The 17,643-nt window shown below is 41.8% G+C and overlaps 2 protein-coding genes across 2 annotated transcripts in view; one reads left to right on the forward strand and one right to left on the reverse strand.

Moving 5' to 3' along the window:
- METTL8 (methyltransferase 8, tRNA N3-cytidine) overlaps window positions 1-16,621 on the reverse strand; it is a 41,825-nt gene extending 25,204 nt beyond the window's left edge. Inside the window, exons 1-2 of the mRNA XM_065413444.1 lie at window positions 16,285-16,621; window positions 4,528-4,683 (exon numbers count right to left, since the gene is read on the reverse strand). Of these exons, the coding sequence (XP_065269516.1) occupies window positions 4,528-4,670 (143 nt within the window). The 5' untranslated portion in view covers window positions 4,671-4,683; window positions 16,285-16,621. The remainder of the gene's footprint in view (window positions 1-4,527; window positions 4,684-16,284) is intronic.
- Window positions 16,622-16,799: 178 nt separating this feature from the next.
- DCAF17 (DDB1 and CUL4 associated factor 17) overlaps window positions 16,800-17,643 on the forward strand; it is a 41,364-nt gene continuing 40,520 nt past the window's right edge. Inside the window, exons 1-2 of the mRNA XM_065413592.1 lie at window positions 16,800-16,863; window positions 17,343-17,579. Of these exons, the coding sequence (XP_065269664.1) occupies window positions 17,406-17,579 (174 nt within the window). The 5' untranslated portion in view covers window positions 16,800-16,863; window positions 17,343-17,405. The remainder of the gene's footprint in view (window positions 16,864-17,342; window positions 17,580-17,643) is intronic.

A 17,643-nucleotide genomic window follows, 5' to 3' on the forward strand; every position in this document is an offset into this window, starting at 1 on the left:
TTTGTGACAACTGCAAATGTTGCCACCTCATTACTCACCCAATTTCCAGATCATTAATACATAAATTAAACAATACAGAATCTAACATGGAACCTAGAGGCACCTCTCTGATAACCTTTTGCCATGATGAAAATTGCCATTTAACCTTACTCTTTGCTTTCTGTCACCAGGCCAGTTTTTGATCCATGACAATATCTCACCCCATGACTACTCTTTAGTAGCCTAATAGACACTGAGCACTTCAAAACTAACAACATCCACATGAAGGTTAAATTATATCAAATTTCAAGTTTGCTTGTTCCTGGCCTCTATTCTATAGCTGTTATCCCTTTACACACACCAGCACCCATCCCAGAAAAAACGGTTACCTACCTTTCTGTAACTGTTATTCTTCAAGATGAGTTGCACATGTCCATTTCGTTGTAGGTGAGCGAGCACCTCATGCACAGTTGTTGGAGAATTTTTTCCCTTATCACTACCCATCAGGGTGGTCCATGCACCCTCTGTCGCCACACATCACTGAATGCTGATATAAGAGGGCAGAGACATTCCCAGGCCCCCTCAGTTCCTTTGTACTGGATAGACTCCGATAGAGAGGAGGGCGGGTGGGTCGTGGCATAGACACGTGCAACACATCTTCAAGAATAATCGTTACAGAAAAGTCGGTAACTGTTTTTTCTTCTTTGAGTACTTGCACATGTCCATGCCACTGTAGGTGATTCACAAGCAAACGTAGAGGTGGCCTCCGAGTCTACCTGACCTGTGACTGTAAGACAAAACCCATCCAAAATTGGCATTGCCCCTGGAATGACAGGAAATGGCATAATACAAAACAAAGTGTGGACTGATGATCAACTTGCCACTTCACAAATGTCTATGACAGGTACTTGTGCCAAGAAAGATGCAGATGTTGCCTGCACTCTAGCAGAATGTGTCAATACCCTAGCTGGTGGGGTTATATTAGCCAACTGGTAGCATAAATAAATGCACAAAGAGACCAAGGATGACATCTGCTGAGTAGACATTGGTCTGCCCTTAGCTCTGTCCACAATTGCAATGAACAACTGAGGATTAAAGGTCTTAGTATGCTCCAGATTGAAAGCTAGAGCCCTTCTCACATCCCGCGAATGCAGCCTCTCCGAATCTCTAGGAGCATGATGTTTCGGAAAGAAAGTCGGTAAATAGACTGCCTGGTTAACGTGACAATTAGAGATACCTAAGTGAGAAATTTTGGGTGAGGGAGAAGATAAATCTTATCCCTATGGAAAACTGTAAGGAGGGCCTGTTACTAAGGCTTTCAACTCTTCCACTCGTCTGGCCAAGATAATGGCCACTAGAAATGCTACCTTCATAGACAGGTGCAGCGGAGAGCAGGCTGCAAAGGGTTCAATGGTTGGGCCCATCAATTTTGCTAGGACCAAGTTCAGATCCCAAGGAGGGATGGGATGTTGCATGTGTGGGTACGATCTAACCAAACCCTTTAGGAGTCTGTTGATGATGGTTTTGGAGAAAAGGGATCTACTATCCACCGAGACATGGAAGGCCAAAATAGCTCTATAAGACTGCATCTGGTAGGCTAATAGCCAAACTCTGTTTTAGATATAGAATACAGTCCAGCATGAGGTTCAGGGGAGCCCACCCTCACGATGTGGCTTTCTGATGGGACCAAAACACAGAAATGCTTCCACTTAGCCAGGTAAGTGCTCCGAGTTGAGGGATTTCTGCTATTCCAAAACACTTTCTGAATATCCTTTGAGCAGGATCTCTCAAATGGTGTTAACCACGAAGTACCCATGCTATCAGACGAAGGTCTCAGAAGCTGGGACAGAGAAGATGACTGTGGTCCTGGGAAATGATGTCTGGAGAGACAGCGGAGGCTCGATTGACCTGGCTAGTAGGGTTGAAAACCAGTGTTGATGAGACCATGCTAGTGCTATAAGGAAGAGACATGCAGGATCTTATTTGACTTTGAATAAGAACCTGGGTAGCAAAGGAATTGGAGGGAAGGCATACAGGAAGGAATTCTTCCAGGATAGGAGAAAAGCATCTGTCAGTGAGCCTGGGCTGAGACTTCCCAGGGCACAAAGCTGATGGCATTTTCTGTTGGTTTTTGTTGCAAACAGGTCCACTTGGGGAGTTCCCCAGAGCTGGAAGATGGATTTGGCCATGTCTGGACACAAGAGCTAGTTGTGGGGGTTGGAAAAGGACTTGCCCAGCTGATGCGTTAATGTGTTGTTTCCCTGAAAGATAAGCAGCTCTGAGATGAATTGAGTTGTTTATGCAAAAGTCCCAGAGGCAAATCATCTCTTGGCACAGTTGGGTTGATCGTGCCCCTCCCTGCCTGTTTATGTAAAACACAGCTGCAGAGAGTTTTCTGTTAGAATTAATAAATTCTTCCCTACTACATGGGGGAGGAAGGCCAAGGAGGCTAGAGGGACTGCTCTTAACTCCCTGACATTTATGAGTCTTTAGAACGTAAGACAACCAGAGACCCCAGGTCTGCAGCAACTCCATATGAGCTCTCCAATGCAGGGATGATGCGTTTGTGACTAAAGTGAGGGTTGGTAGCGAGGGGAACAAAGGGGATGCGATGTTACACCCCATATTCTTCATAGAAATATGGTTATGATATGAATATGGCATTACTAAGATATACATGAGCCATCAAGCACAGACGCCACTCCATTTGAAAGATCTTGATGAGCTCTGCAGTCCTCTGGTGGTGGTGAATCACCTGCCAGCTCGATAACCTCATCTGGTGATGAGGAAGAGGTTTTTAAGGAGGTGGCTGGTCTATGTCTTGCCTGAGTGACCTCTGGCTGGTCAGTACTGACCTCAGTGCCAGGAACTGGAGAATTTGGTGCCAATGCCTCCAGAATGCTCTTGAAAATAGTGAATAAGACGGTTGAGGGGAGGTCCTAGCCGGAGGGGGGACACCCCACGGTGTCCAAAATGGCGAGCAGTATGGGCCTGGGACCAATCCTTGTCCAGACCATTGTCCCTTAGAAGAAGGTCAGTTCTGAGGTTACTGCATGACCTATGGTCCCCATCCTTGACAGGATAGAGATAACCTCACCTCTGAGAGTCCGAAACGTCTGACAATGGAGGGACAGAACCAGCTGGGATGGGAGACAGATAGCCTGAGCCCAGGGATGGCATTACTAGGGATATCATCAGAAGCTTGCCTCTCAACTGCACTGGCTTTTGCAGAAGCTTGGGAGGTAACAGTACCGCAGGCTCTTGACGCAGTGAGGTAGGAGCTGCAGCATCAATACCAGCTATAAAACCTTCTTGAACTGCAGGCAATACAGGTACTGAGATGCTAAGCAGGTCCCTTGCAGCTGCGTATGCCTCTGGGATGGCTCGGAGCGGCACTCTGCAAAGAACTCTGCAAGGAACTTTCCGGGTACAGCCTTGATAGACCTGGTACACGTTTTGGAGGTGGCAATCTCCTGTTTCTAGGTGATGAGAGCTCCAAAGAGAGCTTCTTCCCTGAATGTTACGCAGAGTCTCTGCCTTTCCTTGGCTTCAGTACCCACACACTTGATCGAGGTACCAAACTTGAGGAAGGCCTAAGTCTTTTCTTTGGTATCAGCAAACGGGGCAGAGAAGCTACAGATATCTCCGCTGGGGCGCTCCACACTGAAGCTGATGTACCTGGGCCGCTTTCCCCATGTGATGACACCGAAGGAGGGCAAAGCACTACCTCCGTAAGTAAGCACTCAAGCCTCGCCACTCTGTCTTTCTGTGAGCAGGACTTGAATCCTTTACAAATGTGACATTTGTAACTAATGTGGGATTCCCTCAAACATTTGAAGCAGGCCAGGGGAGGGTTGCTGACTGGCATAGGCTTAGTGCAAGTCCAGCAGGACTTAAACCCCGGCGGGTGAGACATCATTCCAGTACTAATCCTACTAAAGATCCTGGTAATGCAAGATAAAAAGTGGTCAAAAAAGACCTAAAATGAAAACCTAGCACTAAAACCTAGCTACAACTCACTACACCTCTACCTCGATATAACGCTGTCCTCGGGAGCCAAAAAATCTTACTGCGTTATAGGTGAAACCGCGTTATATCGAACTTGCTTTGATCCACCGGAGTGCGCAGCCCCGCCCACCCCGGAGCGCTGCTTTACCGTGTTATATCCGAATTCATGTTATATCGGGTCACGTTATATCGGGGTAGAGGTGTAACTTCTACAACTACAACTAACAAAGGAGTGAGGGAAGCACTTGTCACAAGTCTGGAATCGTTCTGACAACCATCACAGGCAGTAAGAAGGAATGGGGCAAGGGAGGAGTCAGGGGCAGCTCTGCCCTCTTATACCAGCATGCAGTGGTGAGCAGCAATAGAGGGGTATTGCCGTGACCACCATGACGGGTGCCTCTGATGGTACCAGTTGACAGTACCTCTCCATCAACTGCGCACAAGGTACGCACACAACTCCTGGGGAATGGACATGTGCAACACAACTCAAAGAAGTGTTATGAATCAGTATCAAACATCAAGCTTGAAGAGGCAACTCACCACATGTTATGTTCAAAAACTTTAGTAGGATCAGTTAAAATCCGTGACCCAAGTGGAGCAATTGGTCGTCTGTTACTTTGGCACCTCTGCTGCATCTTGCTTTTCCTCAGATATGAAGCAGAAAGCCTTTTAATGACATTCATTTTGATCAGAGACCTGTAAAAACACAATCCATTGAAATTATAGCTTTGCTAGAACTTAATCGTATATGTCACTTAGAAGAGACCTTGGTCAAGTAATCAAGTTGCAATATGGGCTTTACTGATGCAGGTTGTTTTTTAAAATCAATTAAAATGCTTTTTTAAAATGTTAACAGCTTTCAAGAGTGCTAGAAACCCAAATAACCCAAAATATGCACTGCTATATAGAAAGCAGAAAGTAAAACTTGCCAATCTACTTTCAAAGTCCTATTAGGCAGTGACAAAAAGCCACACACAATGGTGAATCAATGCATTGATGTGTTTTGCTTTTCCATTTGAAAAATGTAAAATGTTATTAGTAATCAAGGTAAGGAAATTATTTTTGGATTATTTTGTTTTTACCTTGACACTATCCCTTTAAAAAAATAATCAAGAAGTGATCAGAGAGCAAACCATTTGTTCTAGTGGAAACATACTGGTATTCTGCTTGACATTTTTCACCCCACTCACTAGGTTACGGTCTTCAAAGGATTTCATTCTAAAGCTGTTACTGTGGTTTCACTCTTTAAAATAGAAAGTGAAAGATTCAGAAATGTATTATATACAGTATGCACATGACACCTTTCAAAAATTTCTACTGCGTATTGTAGTAATTTGTATTCAATGCCTCATCTGAAGTGAATGTTTTCAGATGTTAATTCTACATCCATGTGAATTATAAAGTGTTTGAGATTTTTCTGTTAAACATGTAATTCTAACCTGGCACCTCTGTATTTTTTACATTATAGTTACTCAAAAATGTTAACTCTGAATTTGTTCAAACAAGTCTAATGAGCAAAGATGAGAAGTATGTTGTAGTTAGTACCAGCATTCTGTCTTGTTGTGGCTTTTCCCCCCCATGTCCCAGTTGATGCAAGCTCTTTTTTTTAGTAGAGTAAAAATGAAATGCTCCTCCTCCTACTTTTACCCTGATGTGCCTTTGTTCTTTCCTCCTTCAAGTGCTCTGCATATTACAAAAAAAATGCTACTAAGTCATTATTTTTAGAGTGCTCTCTCTGCATAAAACATGCATATAAATCTAATGCATGTAGCATTGAGAACACAAAATGTAGTTACAAAGAAGCAGGCACTATTTAAATGCAAACATTATTCTGCAAACTGGCTAAAAAATGAAGGTTTTATCTTAAGGAAAAAAAACAGTAATGCACTATATGATTGACCACAAGTCTTGCACTGTGAACAAAAAAGATTCACTAGATGTATGATCTAAATCTTTGTAAAGGAATCAGTTAAATAACGTGAACAATTCCTCAGTTAAGATGCGCTTCTGAATGATTAATAATTTAGAAATGCTATTGTTTATTAATTTTAAGCCTTTAAGAGAGAGAGAAGAAGATTAACATTTCCTTGTATTTGTCTGAAGGCTTAAAAACATATTTCTAGGTTTCCAATGGCAAATATAACAACAACTGGTACATTAGGGCTGCTGTACCTGCTATATAATAGCTTCTTTGTCAGTACACAGGTGCCCCCTTATTGCAACGTGTGATTTCACACGGTGAAGATGTTGCACTTAATCATATAACAAAACTATTTTTTCAATCAAAACCATTTCTAATTTTGATCAATTCACTATGTCTCTTGGCAACATATTTGGGTAACTAAAATGATAATTCCAATTTACAATAAAATCACCACAATAAAATCATTTAGGCTCTGATTCGGCAAAGACTTTTGCATGCAAATTGTAATATTCCCTTCATTGGGATTACTCGTGCATAAAGTTAAGTATGTACATAAGTCTGCAGGATCAGGGCCTTAGCTAATTTATTTTATTTACAATAAAACAACAGAGTCACATCCTATCTATCAGCTAAAGCTACAGTACAGCTCTGCAACAGCATGCATATAGACTGCACACAAAAAGTTATTAGAAATGCTTCTGTACAGTTGCTAGGATTAAAAACATACCCACTGCTCCATAATGTAGGATTTATATTACATGAAATTAATACTATTTTAAAAGATACAAAAAACAACAAACCAACCCCCCAAATCCAATTGTGATCGCAAATCATTAACAGATTATATAGATGCTTAGAGGCAAATTATGTTATTACATTACATACTGTTTCAAAATCAGCTCTTCCTTCATTTACCTGCCAAGGCCTGAATTCATGCCCTGAATTTCCTTTGTTATAATTGATGTTCAACATAAAATAAAAATGATTCAGATGCTAGGCATAATTTTGGTTGGCTCTCTATCTCATTAAGAACATGAAAAGATGCACAGATGGGATACATAGACAGGTGGCTAAAATGATTTGGCATGAGTAACAGGTAACATTGGGATTTGTATGAGAATTTGACCTTTGTATGTAGCTGACTAATTGCTGAAACCTGCAATATTCAAAACATTGCAAGGATATAGGGGAAAGGCAAATGAAATATGGAAGCTGGAAGTGATAAGAATGCAGAGGAAAGCCCTGGAACCAGGCTTAGCACTGATGAGCTGACGGAACTACTGATCATGTGATTAATGGGCAGTGTGGCTACTAAGCAAAAAATTTCAAAAAGCACCTAAGTGATTTAGGAACCTAAATCCCATTTTCAAAAGTGCCTCATCGCTTAATTGCTTCTTTACCTGATTTTTTTAATGATCTATTGAAAGAGGTAACCACCTCTCTGCCAGATATCTGCATACTGTGGAGTTTGAACATGCTGGTTATTTGGTACAAAGCCATAGCCAGGAATAAGCAAAATGACTATACACTTGATTATTATAGCAATAATAATCTGGCCTCCATTTGAAAACCCCTCATCTTCCCAGAAATTACCACCCACGGGATTTACATAAAAAATTACCAACCACTGTAAGCAGAGCCATTTATCCAGCAAGAACACTAGAGGAATAACACACTAGAAAAGGAGTGGAAGTTGTCCTTCCTGTGGAGTGATGTGTTTAAGCTTTTAGAGGTTAGTGGTGAGATGTTCTATTTCTAATTATCATCTCGACAACCACAAACTCTGCCTCTCTGCCTCAGCTGAGCTAATGGAGGAGACTCTTAAAAAGAAAAGAAAAAAAGCTACACACTCAGTGCAGCTTTCTCACGGCGCACACACAGAGAAGCCGTTATGTGTAAACTGCCAGTTGGACTGGAAAGTATTATTTTTTTAAATTGAAGTTGGCATTTGAGCTTCCCAATAGTGGTCTCCACCCTGATGGAACTTGAGATTTGTAAAACAGACAGGATGGGGAAGGGAAGAGCTGATTCCATCCTGCTTTAAATAGCAGAGTCAAGTTTTCTTCTGACTGGAACAAGAGATCAACACCAGGACATACTGTAAACCACTAATCATGGAGGAATAAAGGCCAGAGGAGTATCAGCTCTGAAACAGGGGTCAGATAAAAATCAAGCAAAGGAATCTTCTACCTGAAAATTTGTTTCCAATAAACTATGGCAAAAACAATTTGTTGTTTGGTAGCTCTCTGGACTACAAAGCTACTGATTCATTATATCTGCAACCATTGGACCTGCTGTTGTTGTCACAGTTATATTTATAAGGGGACTAATGGGGCTATATTTGTAATAATTTGGGTTACTCTGTTTACCTTCTTAAGAAATAAGATATGCTGAAAAAGTTGAACTTCATACTATTACTCGGCACTTACAAACTTAGTTGTACAAACATTCACAACTCTCCTGTGAAACAGATACTGTACTACTGTATTTTATTACCAAAATGCTACTGAGGCTCAAAAGACCTTAGCTATGCAAAACATCTACAAAAGATAAGAGGCGCCAGCGGACATAAGGTGGAAGAATCAGTCCTGGAAAACAGAATACTCTGAGTTGGCGGTGGACAAATTACCTAACATTGCACACTGATGTTTCTAAGGTCCAGACATAACCTGAGAATAGCCTAAACCAAACCAACAAAAATAGTCAAAATGGACTTTTAAAAACCAGTCAGTCTCCATAGCTCAGGCATTGCAGCAAAAAGATATATTAATCTTGCCTTAAGCAGTGTGAGGAGACTGATATTACAGCCTCTCTGGATCTTCTTTGCCATAACAGGGACAACATGACAAAGTCATTAACCTCTTGTGAAAATAAAGCTGCAAAAGAATTCACAGCAACTGATGGGTTAGAAAGCTGGGAAACAGTGCAGAAAATTACATAAAGAAGCTAGAAAATAAAACAGATTATTTGGAAAGAAAGCAAGGGCTTTGCAGCTGGTGTATTAAAGTACAGGAATTTGGGAGAGAAAAATGGAAATGCTGGAATACCACACAAGAGGAAACAGATGAGTTCTGGGAATCCTTAAAGGTGAGAAGGGAGTAGAGTCAATGGGATTCAAGGGGAAAGTTATGTCACAAGTGTAAAATCAGGTAAAAGTGCTTTTAAAAAATTCCTCATCAGGCACCATTATTGTAGTACCGTCAGACAAACTGAAAAGGACAGACTTTAATTCTACTCTGTGATTCTACTCCGAAAAGTCACTCTAAATATGGCATTGTGGAGTTCCATATTCATTCTCTCTCAATGGTATGATGATGTGCTCAATTTGTAAGTAAAATGATATTTTTCTAGCTGCCAATCCCGCAAACAACCTGGAATCAGAGATTCAAACGTAGTACTTTCCTTCTCATGCACCATCACGGGCAGTGATGCAGGCCAGCTCAGGCCCACAGTGACTCCTGTGAAACCCCACTGCCTTCCAAGGGTTTGCACAGATTTAACTATGGGAAAACTTAGTCAACAATTCTCTTTATACATAAGAAGGAATAGAATCCAAGTCTCTTTCTCAGCACTGCAGGGTCAATACAACTAACTGAAGTTATTTTTGCCACTAAGGTCAGCAGATATGACTCTGAATACACACAAGGAGTAGATCAGTTGAGTTTAAGAAGGCACCATTTTTACAATCATCTTTCAGAGTAGAACTGGTCTTTAAAAGTAGCTAGGGAAAGAGGAAATGTTTTGTACAAGGGGGAAGAGAGCTTATATTTTCCTGACCGTATCTCCCAAACCAAGCGCTGTAGGAAGGAAATAAGTCATATAAAACAGCCTTTCTGGAAACACAGATTTGCTAAAACCATCAGCTGAACTATAAGGAATACATTCTTTGGGGTAAAAATTCTGCAGCTACTGTCGGCTCCTGAAAAACCAAGACAACACCCAGCACGCACTAATGTGGAAGGGGTGGTGAATTAAAAATGTTTAAGATTATGGAATAGCCATACTGAATCTGGAGGGTGGTTTTTTTTTTTTTTTTTAATTTTATCCTATTTTGGCATTTTTGGAGATTTGTTCCTCAGTCACTGTTCTCCCTTCTGGAGATTCCTGTTAAAATTATTCTGCTAGATAACTCAAGTCTGTGATGAAGTGCAAAGCTATAGGTGAAAAACAGTAAGTTATCAATATTTCTTTGCTAAGAAATAATAGTCATACCTCCACCAAAAGGGAAATCTATTTTATTTAATAATGTATATGAATTGGAGTGTGAATGGTGTGTTGAATTTTTTTTTTTAAGGGAACTGCTCCAAATTATCCTTTGTAGCACTGAGGGAATCTACTGTGTTTGTTAATACAGTGGTTCTCAAAGCCAGTCCGCTGCTTGTTCAGAGAAAGCCCCTGGTGGGCCGGGCCTGTTTGTTTACCTGCTGCGTCCGCAGGTTCGGCCGATCGCGGCTCCCACTGGCTGCAGTTCGCCGCTCCAGGCCAATGGGGGCTGCGGGAAGCGGCGCGGGCTGAGGGATGTGCTGGCCGCAGCTTCCCACCGCCCCTGTTGGCCTGGAGCGGTGAACCACAGCCAGTGGGAGCTACGATTGGCCGAACCTGCAGACGCAGCAGGTAAACAAACCGTCCCGTCCCGCCAGGGGCTTTTCCTGAACAAGGGGCGGACCGGCTTTGAGAACCACTGCGTTAATATGTTTTTATAAACATTACAGTTAAAAGAAAAATGTAAATGCAAGTCAAGTTGAGCTAATATGAGTCAACAGTGTGATGCTGTTGCAAAAAAAGCAAACATGATTCTGGGATGTATTAACAGGTGTGTTGTGAGCAAGACACAAGAAGTCATTCTTCCGCTCTACTCTGCTCTGGTTAGGCCTCAGCTGGAGTACTGTGTCCAGTTCTGGGCACCGCATTTCAAGAAAGATGTGGAGAAATTGGAAAGGGTCCAGAGAAGAGCAACAAGAATGATTAAAGGGCTTGAGAACATGACCTATGAAGGAAGGCTGAAAGAACTGGGTTTGTTTAGTTTGGAAAAGAGAAGACTGAGAGGGGACATGATAGCAGTTTTCAGGTATCTAAAAGGGTGTCATAAGGAGGAGGGAGAAAACTTGTTCACCGTAGCCTCTGAGGATAGAACAAGAAGCAATGGGCTTAAACTGCAGCAAGGGAGGTCTAGGTTGGACATTAGGAAAAAGTTCCTAACTGTCAGGGTGGTTAAACACTGGAATAAATTGCCTAGGGAGGTTGTGGAATCTCCATCTCTGGAGATATTTAAGAGTAGGTTAGATAAATGTCTATCAGGGATGGTCTAGACAGTATTTGGTCCTGCCATGCGGGCAGGGGACTGGACTCGATGACCTCTCGAGGTCCCTTCCAGTCCTAGAATCTATGAATCTATGAATCATGCCAAATGCAAGAACAAAGAATGATTGACAGGTAAGGAAGTAGTAAGTACCTTAGACATAAAGATATCATTTATTTAGAGAATCTTTAATTAACTAATACAAATGCAGTGAGAGTGAAACAACTAAAAGAAGCAGTTTTGAAAATGAATTATGCAAGGGAAATTGCGGGATATGGTTGCCAACCAAAAGGAAGGACAGACCAGATAAAAGGCTTCTTGGACTCATTACATCCAAAACAACTTGTGCCCCTATTTTATCTTTTTACTTGTAATTAGAGCTGGTCAGGAATTCTCCAATGGAACAGTATCCATTGAGAAATGCTGATTTGATTAAATCAAAATGTTTTTTAGGAATGTACTGATTTCCTTGAAAATTTTGTGGGAAATTATCAAAACATTTAGTTACAAGAAGGTCAAAATGGTTAATTTTGATAAGGTTCAAACTCTTTCTTGCAACTTTATTGTTTCAACTTTTACATTATATTTTGTTTATAATTATAAAGTCAAAACAATAAAATCAAAACAAAACATTCTTGACCATATCAAAATGCAATATCCTGGAATATTTTCTTTTACGAAAAGTTCAGAGATTTCAACTTTTCATTGAGATTTGGGATGAAAAACCGTATTTCAAAATTTCAGAATTTCTTGCAGGATGGAAATTCCATTCTTCACCAAGTTCTACATGTAATAGCGTTTGTCTGTGTTAATCACGCCAATTGAAGATTTTTACTCTTAATGTGCACTGAAAGGCACACACAGCAAAACTGGTGCCTGTAATTACTCCTGATGTAGAGATTTTAAATAATGGACATGAGGGAGATATTGGTGACCCTCAGTTCAGAGTTCTTTGTTACCAATGCTTGCTAATTTAAAGGGATAGGCTCACTTTTTTTTTTAAATGTTTAGGTCCAGATCCCGCAAAGACTTAATTCTACACACGAGTAGTCCCAGTGGTAAGTGTTTGCAGCATCTAGGATTTATATACAGATATGTACTGCCCTCCAAAAGGTTGAAAAGAACCCGTCCCACTTCTTTCCATATTAGGGTATGCCTACACAGCATTTTGGAGCAAGCCTCCCAGCCTGGGTAGTGAAACTCGGGCTAGTGGGGCTTGTATTAGTGCTCCATTTATGACTCTAAAAATAGCTGTAGAAACAAAGGTTTGCAGTGGCAACTGAAGCTAGAGCTGGGGCTCTGAAGCCTAGGAAATGGGGTGGGCTTCAGAGCCTGACCTCCAGCCTGAGCCACAACTTCAAAGTGCTGTCCATACAGCTATTTTTAGAGCACTAACACCAGCCCCACTACCCCGAGTCTGTCATCCTGGTCTGAGAGGCTTGCTCCAAAATGCTGTGTAGACGTAGTTTTCCCCTTTTACATGTGACAACTCACATCCCTTTTTGTTACTTATAAAGCTGAGTCTATCAAGCATCTGACTCACTGACTTCTTTGCCCCCATCAGCATGGAAAGAGAAAGCCATCAATGGACATCATAGCTCTGGGCACAGGCTTTGCTAAATAATTTGTGTATCCCCTGCTTGCTGGTGCTGCAACAGCAAAGCAAAGCAAAGTTAAGGTTATGCATGAACAGTGATCTTAAATCAGTGATAGATCTTGAGTAAATGAGTATTAAGAAATTAAATACTTCATCCAAGCTATAAAAATAGTAAAATCTAATGTGAGGACTTTTAAAGTGACAGAATCTGTTTAGAATATTTCTGTTTTGCAAATAAAGGTTTGAACTCTTCACAATGTTCATTTAAATTACTAAAAAGCCAAAAACTACACAGTCACAAAACTGGTCAATATGTTAAACTAGAATTATGCTAATTTTAACTAGTAGTCCAGCTCTTGATTTATAACTTAAATGCTCTTAGACGTTGATTTAACAAAATATGATTAAATCTCTGGATTAAATGTTTTAGTTGTTTAAAAGCTACTTTGTTTTATAAAACAGGCATTATGAAAGGAATAGTTTGTCTGGCAAAGGTTCTAAACATGCAGGTGTCCTAACTAAATGCACAGGCTAGGACACATTAGCTAACCCATGGAGGCAGAGGAAGGGAAACTGTACTTTTCTCTTACTGCTTTTAAAATATCGATTATTTTTTTCAAATTAACTAAAGCAGTCAAAATTTACATTTGTGGGCAAAACTACTTTAAAACATCCCTTTCACATGACATATTCTCTTCAGCTATTTCTTTTAAATGTCCTTTATATTTATTATAGGACCACTTTATGTATTTATTTTGATTTGTTAAAAATGTCTATGCATGTTCTAAGCACCTATAGAAAGCTAAACAAGCATACAACTAAAAAAGATAAATAGCCTTAACACAAAATAAACTTTTGTACTATACCTAAAACTTTAACAAAGCTTAACGGATTAATTCATCACGACCATGAAAATCACAAATTACCTACAATTTATATTTAAGAACTCCACTGTTGGCCATTACAAATCCATCCACCCACCTCTCCAAGAGAGCCCTGAGAGTCTACATGGGCTTTGACCATGCATAGCATACCCTGAAGGCCAACAAAACCTAGTCCTGCCAGACCAGGAGTGAGTTCCAGAGCTGAGCACCACTCATGGAAAAAACCATCAGGAACCTCCCACCTTAGTTTGAGCAACTGCAACTATCACAGAGATCATGCATTTAGTTCTCTTCATTACAATGAGTAATTAAGCTTGAATTTTTCTAAATAGTCAGAATTTCATGGTTTAGGGATACATCTCTTTTTATAGCACCAGCTAAGGACACTCAGGCTTAAAACTTATGACATCTAAAACTTAGGTCAACTTAGCTATGGCACTCAGGGGTGTGAAAAATTCATAGTTAAACCATCTTAATGCCCAGTGTAGACACTTGTAGGTCAATAGAAGATTTCTTATATCAACCTAGCTACCACCTCTCAGAGGGGTGGATTAACTACAGCGATGGAAAACTCCCTTCCATCACTGTGGCAAGTGTCTACACCACAGATGCTACGGGGGCACACCTGCAGCGCGATAGCTATGCCATTGTAGTATCTGTAGTGTAGACATAGCCTCAGTGTTATTAGCATTAGTCCCTCACTGGCAGGTGTGCACCTGAAACATACTTTCCTCTCACTAGCCTGCACAACATGAATAGTTTGACTCTCCCCTGTTTGGTGCAAGTACACTCTCTGCACTACCACTTGAGTTTCTTCATTCACTCATTCGTTTGTTCGCAGCCATTGCTACGGCTTGGCCTGAAGGCGACTGCTCCACAGACATGTGTGGCAGCAACTCCATCGACATGTGTGGCAGCAACTCCATCTTCCCTTGGCCCTCAAAATATTTTTACATTTTTAAGATAATTTAATACTTGTTTAAAGTGCCAGTGTATTTGACATCCCTAAAGACTGAAGTCCACTATTTCGCCTCACAGACAGTGGTAGCACAAGCTTCCACACAAGCCCACCAGTGTGCCTCACTCCTGATCTGCAGACCTCTTCAGGCAAGAGGATGATTACCATGGGTATTCAGAGCTCAACTTCTCTGCTGACAATTGCTATCAGTTGTGGAGGTGCGCTTGTGATATCTATCAAGAGATGCAAGAATAAGAAGTCCAACACGTTATAAGTCTCAGGGAACTACTACCGAGATGAAGTGCTTTACATTTCTAAGCCACTTATCCTGCAAACTTCACGTATATCAATAAGTATTTCTAGGATTGGGAACTGAGTCAATACAAATCCAGCCCAGTTCAACAGTGACCAGAATTCATTACCTGGTGATAGCTGTTCAATGGTACAAATACAATGAGTTTGTGAAATCCATTAGTTCCATATCCACATGTACATATCAGACAAATCACCAACAAAACCAAGTCTCCATGAAGATTCAAATTACCCTTCTATCCTTCTGTATTGGTTATACAAAAAATAATTCAGTCTCCATAGTTTTCCGTCCAGCAACTTTCACATCCCCAAATTTATATTTAAAAAAAACAAATGACCAATATTATCACTGGCATCTCACTAAAGAGCATGACTGCACAGAATAGCGAGTACAGTTTCAGTGAGTTGCACAGTATAATTGCCCTGCTAATATGGTTGAATATTATTGAAAAGTAACAGTGCAGAGCATAAATAGACTTTTCTTCTTTTCCCCTGCTCAGTTTAACGGTATTTTATTTTCAATGAGGGAAATAAAAACAAAAAAATTGGAAAGAAATTCCCACTTAAATTATCTTGTCTTTCCTAATCATAAATACATGCTATACATTTACTCCCCTTTTTGTTTTTTTTTAAATAAATGCATGATAAAATGCCTTCATTTTTTTTTTTTTTTAATTTGACAACATGTGTGTACTAGTTATATTGTCTTTCGCCAAATGTATGAAACCTCATTATAAGAAAGCAAAAAAATCATTATAGTGAAATATTAAGGCCCTAATCTTGCAAAGATTTACCCATATGCTTAACTTTTGTGCACAGAAGTAATATCGCTGATACTACTCTCCTAGGCTTGGTCTACACTTACCCCCCAAGTCGAAGTAAGGTACGCAAATTCAGCTACGTGAATAACGTAGCTGAATTCGACATACCTTACTTCGAACTTACCGCGGTTCAGACGCGGCAGGCAGGCTCCCCCGTCGACTTCGCGGTACTCCTCTCGCTGAGCTGGAGTACCGCAGTCGACGGGGATCACTTCCTGGTTCGATTTATCGCGTCCACACCAGACGCGATAAATCGAACTCGGAACTTCGATCCGCAGCCGTCGAACTACCCAGTAAGTGTAGACTAGCCCCTATAAAGTTAAGCATGTGCATAAGTCTTTGCAGCATCAGGGACTATATGTGTGTCCTTAACTTATTCTTATTTACACCAGCACTGTAAATTTTCATGATCTTTATAAATTAAGGCATTTTGCTTGTGCTGACTGCGGTTGATTTACTGAAAAGTGCCAATAACATTTTAATAAAAAAAAAAAAACCATACCTTCAAACTGTTCTTCTAGTTTACAGAGAAAATCCTTTAAAATAATCGTAGGGCCTTTTTACTAATTTTCTCCCCGGGACTGCCTCTCTGTGTATAGCTAAAGGGACTGTTTAAGAAGTAAGAACAGTAGTACATTGCACAGGGTTCACAACATCAGTTATTTCCCACTCAGGCGCCCCACAACCTTTCTACATAGCAACGTCTAGCCCCCAGGATTGGGTGTGACAACACCTTCCCATCTGGCAACACACTTAAGAGGACCTGCGGGAGCTCTGCTCAGCGCCCCAGCCCTGCTGCTGGGGTAATACTCTCCATGCAGCTGGAAACATGAATCCGGAAGGACAGGCAGGCAGGCGCCACACGCGGGAGGATGCGCACAGAGAGGGCAGGGCAATGGATTCGGGGAGTTGTAGTTTTGGCGCGTCATTGGGAAGCGTCTGAAAACTACCCTCCCCGGCGCCGAGCAGCGGCGGGAGGGGAGGGCGCGGCCGGGGAGAGGCCTGGCCGGTGCTGCTGCTGCTTTTGTCAGCTGCTGCCAGGTGGTCTGCAGCACAGACACGCTGGGGACTGACGGGGGCAGTAAGTAATGGCTGCTGGAAAGTGGTGTTAGTCTCCTCCCCCGCCAATGGCTTGTGGTGCATTCCTCTCAGAGCCGAGCCCCGCCAGGCTCCAGGCGCTACTGTCAGCCCAGGGCACGGGCCTGCTGCAAACTGACCGCGAACAGATTCATACATATACATAGCAACGGCCCGGGTGAGCTGCCACTGCCAACAGGGAGAGCACCGGGCTCACGGACCCTCTCGGTCGGGCCGCGGTGGAACGGGCCCGCGCCTGGGGCTCGGGGAGGCGGCTGCTGGGCAGGATCTCCTTGTCTGCATCCAGGCTGGAGTGTAGCGAGGGCTGTGCAGGCCGTTCTTTCCCGGCTTGTGTACCCTCTGCCCGCGGAGGGCTCCAGGATTTGGGGGAGGGAGAAGGAAGCATCAGCAAGGGGGCCCATAATACTTGTGGCATTGAAAGATGATCCGGCACATGCATTGTTGTCTCCTTGTATTGAACAGCCCCCGCGCTTGCTGCCTGAGTCAGGAATTAGAAGGAATTCGAGCTTTTCCCAAGAAATAAAAATGTCTCCAGATTCAGCCGCTTCCTCCTCCTCAGCCACGAGACTCTCCTCCAGTGCTTTTAAAATTCACAATGTCTGCCGCCTTCTAACCAGGAGATCTCACGGATTTTATACAAAAGATGCGGGAGTCGCCCACAGAAAAAACATGGGAATCCTAAGAAAGCTAGTATGTCAGGTAACAGCTTCTAACATTTTCCAGCAGTGACTCAATCCTTGCTTGGAACCTGATTTCTTCATTC

This window comes from Emys orbicularis, chromosome 11, assembly GCF_028017835.1.
Source record: "Emys orbicularis isolate rEmyOrb1 chromosome 11, rEmyOrb1.hap1, whole genome shotgun sequence".
Taxonomy (NCBI): domain Eukaryota; kingdom Metazoa; phylum Chordata; order Testudines; family Emydidae; genus Emys; species Emys orbicularis.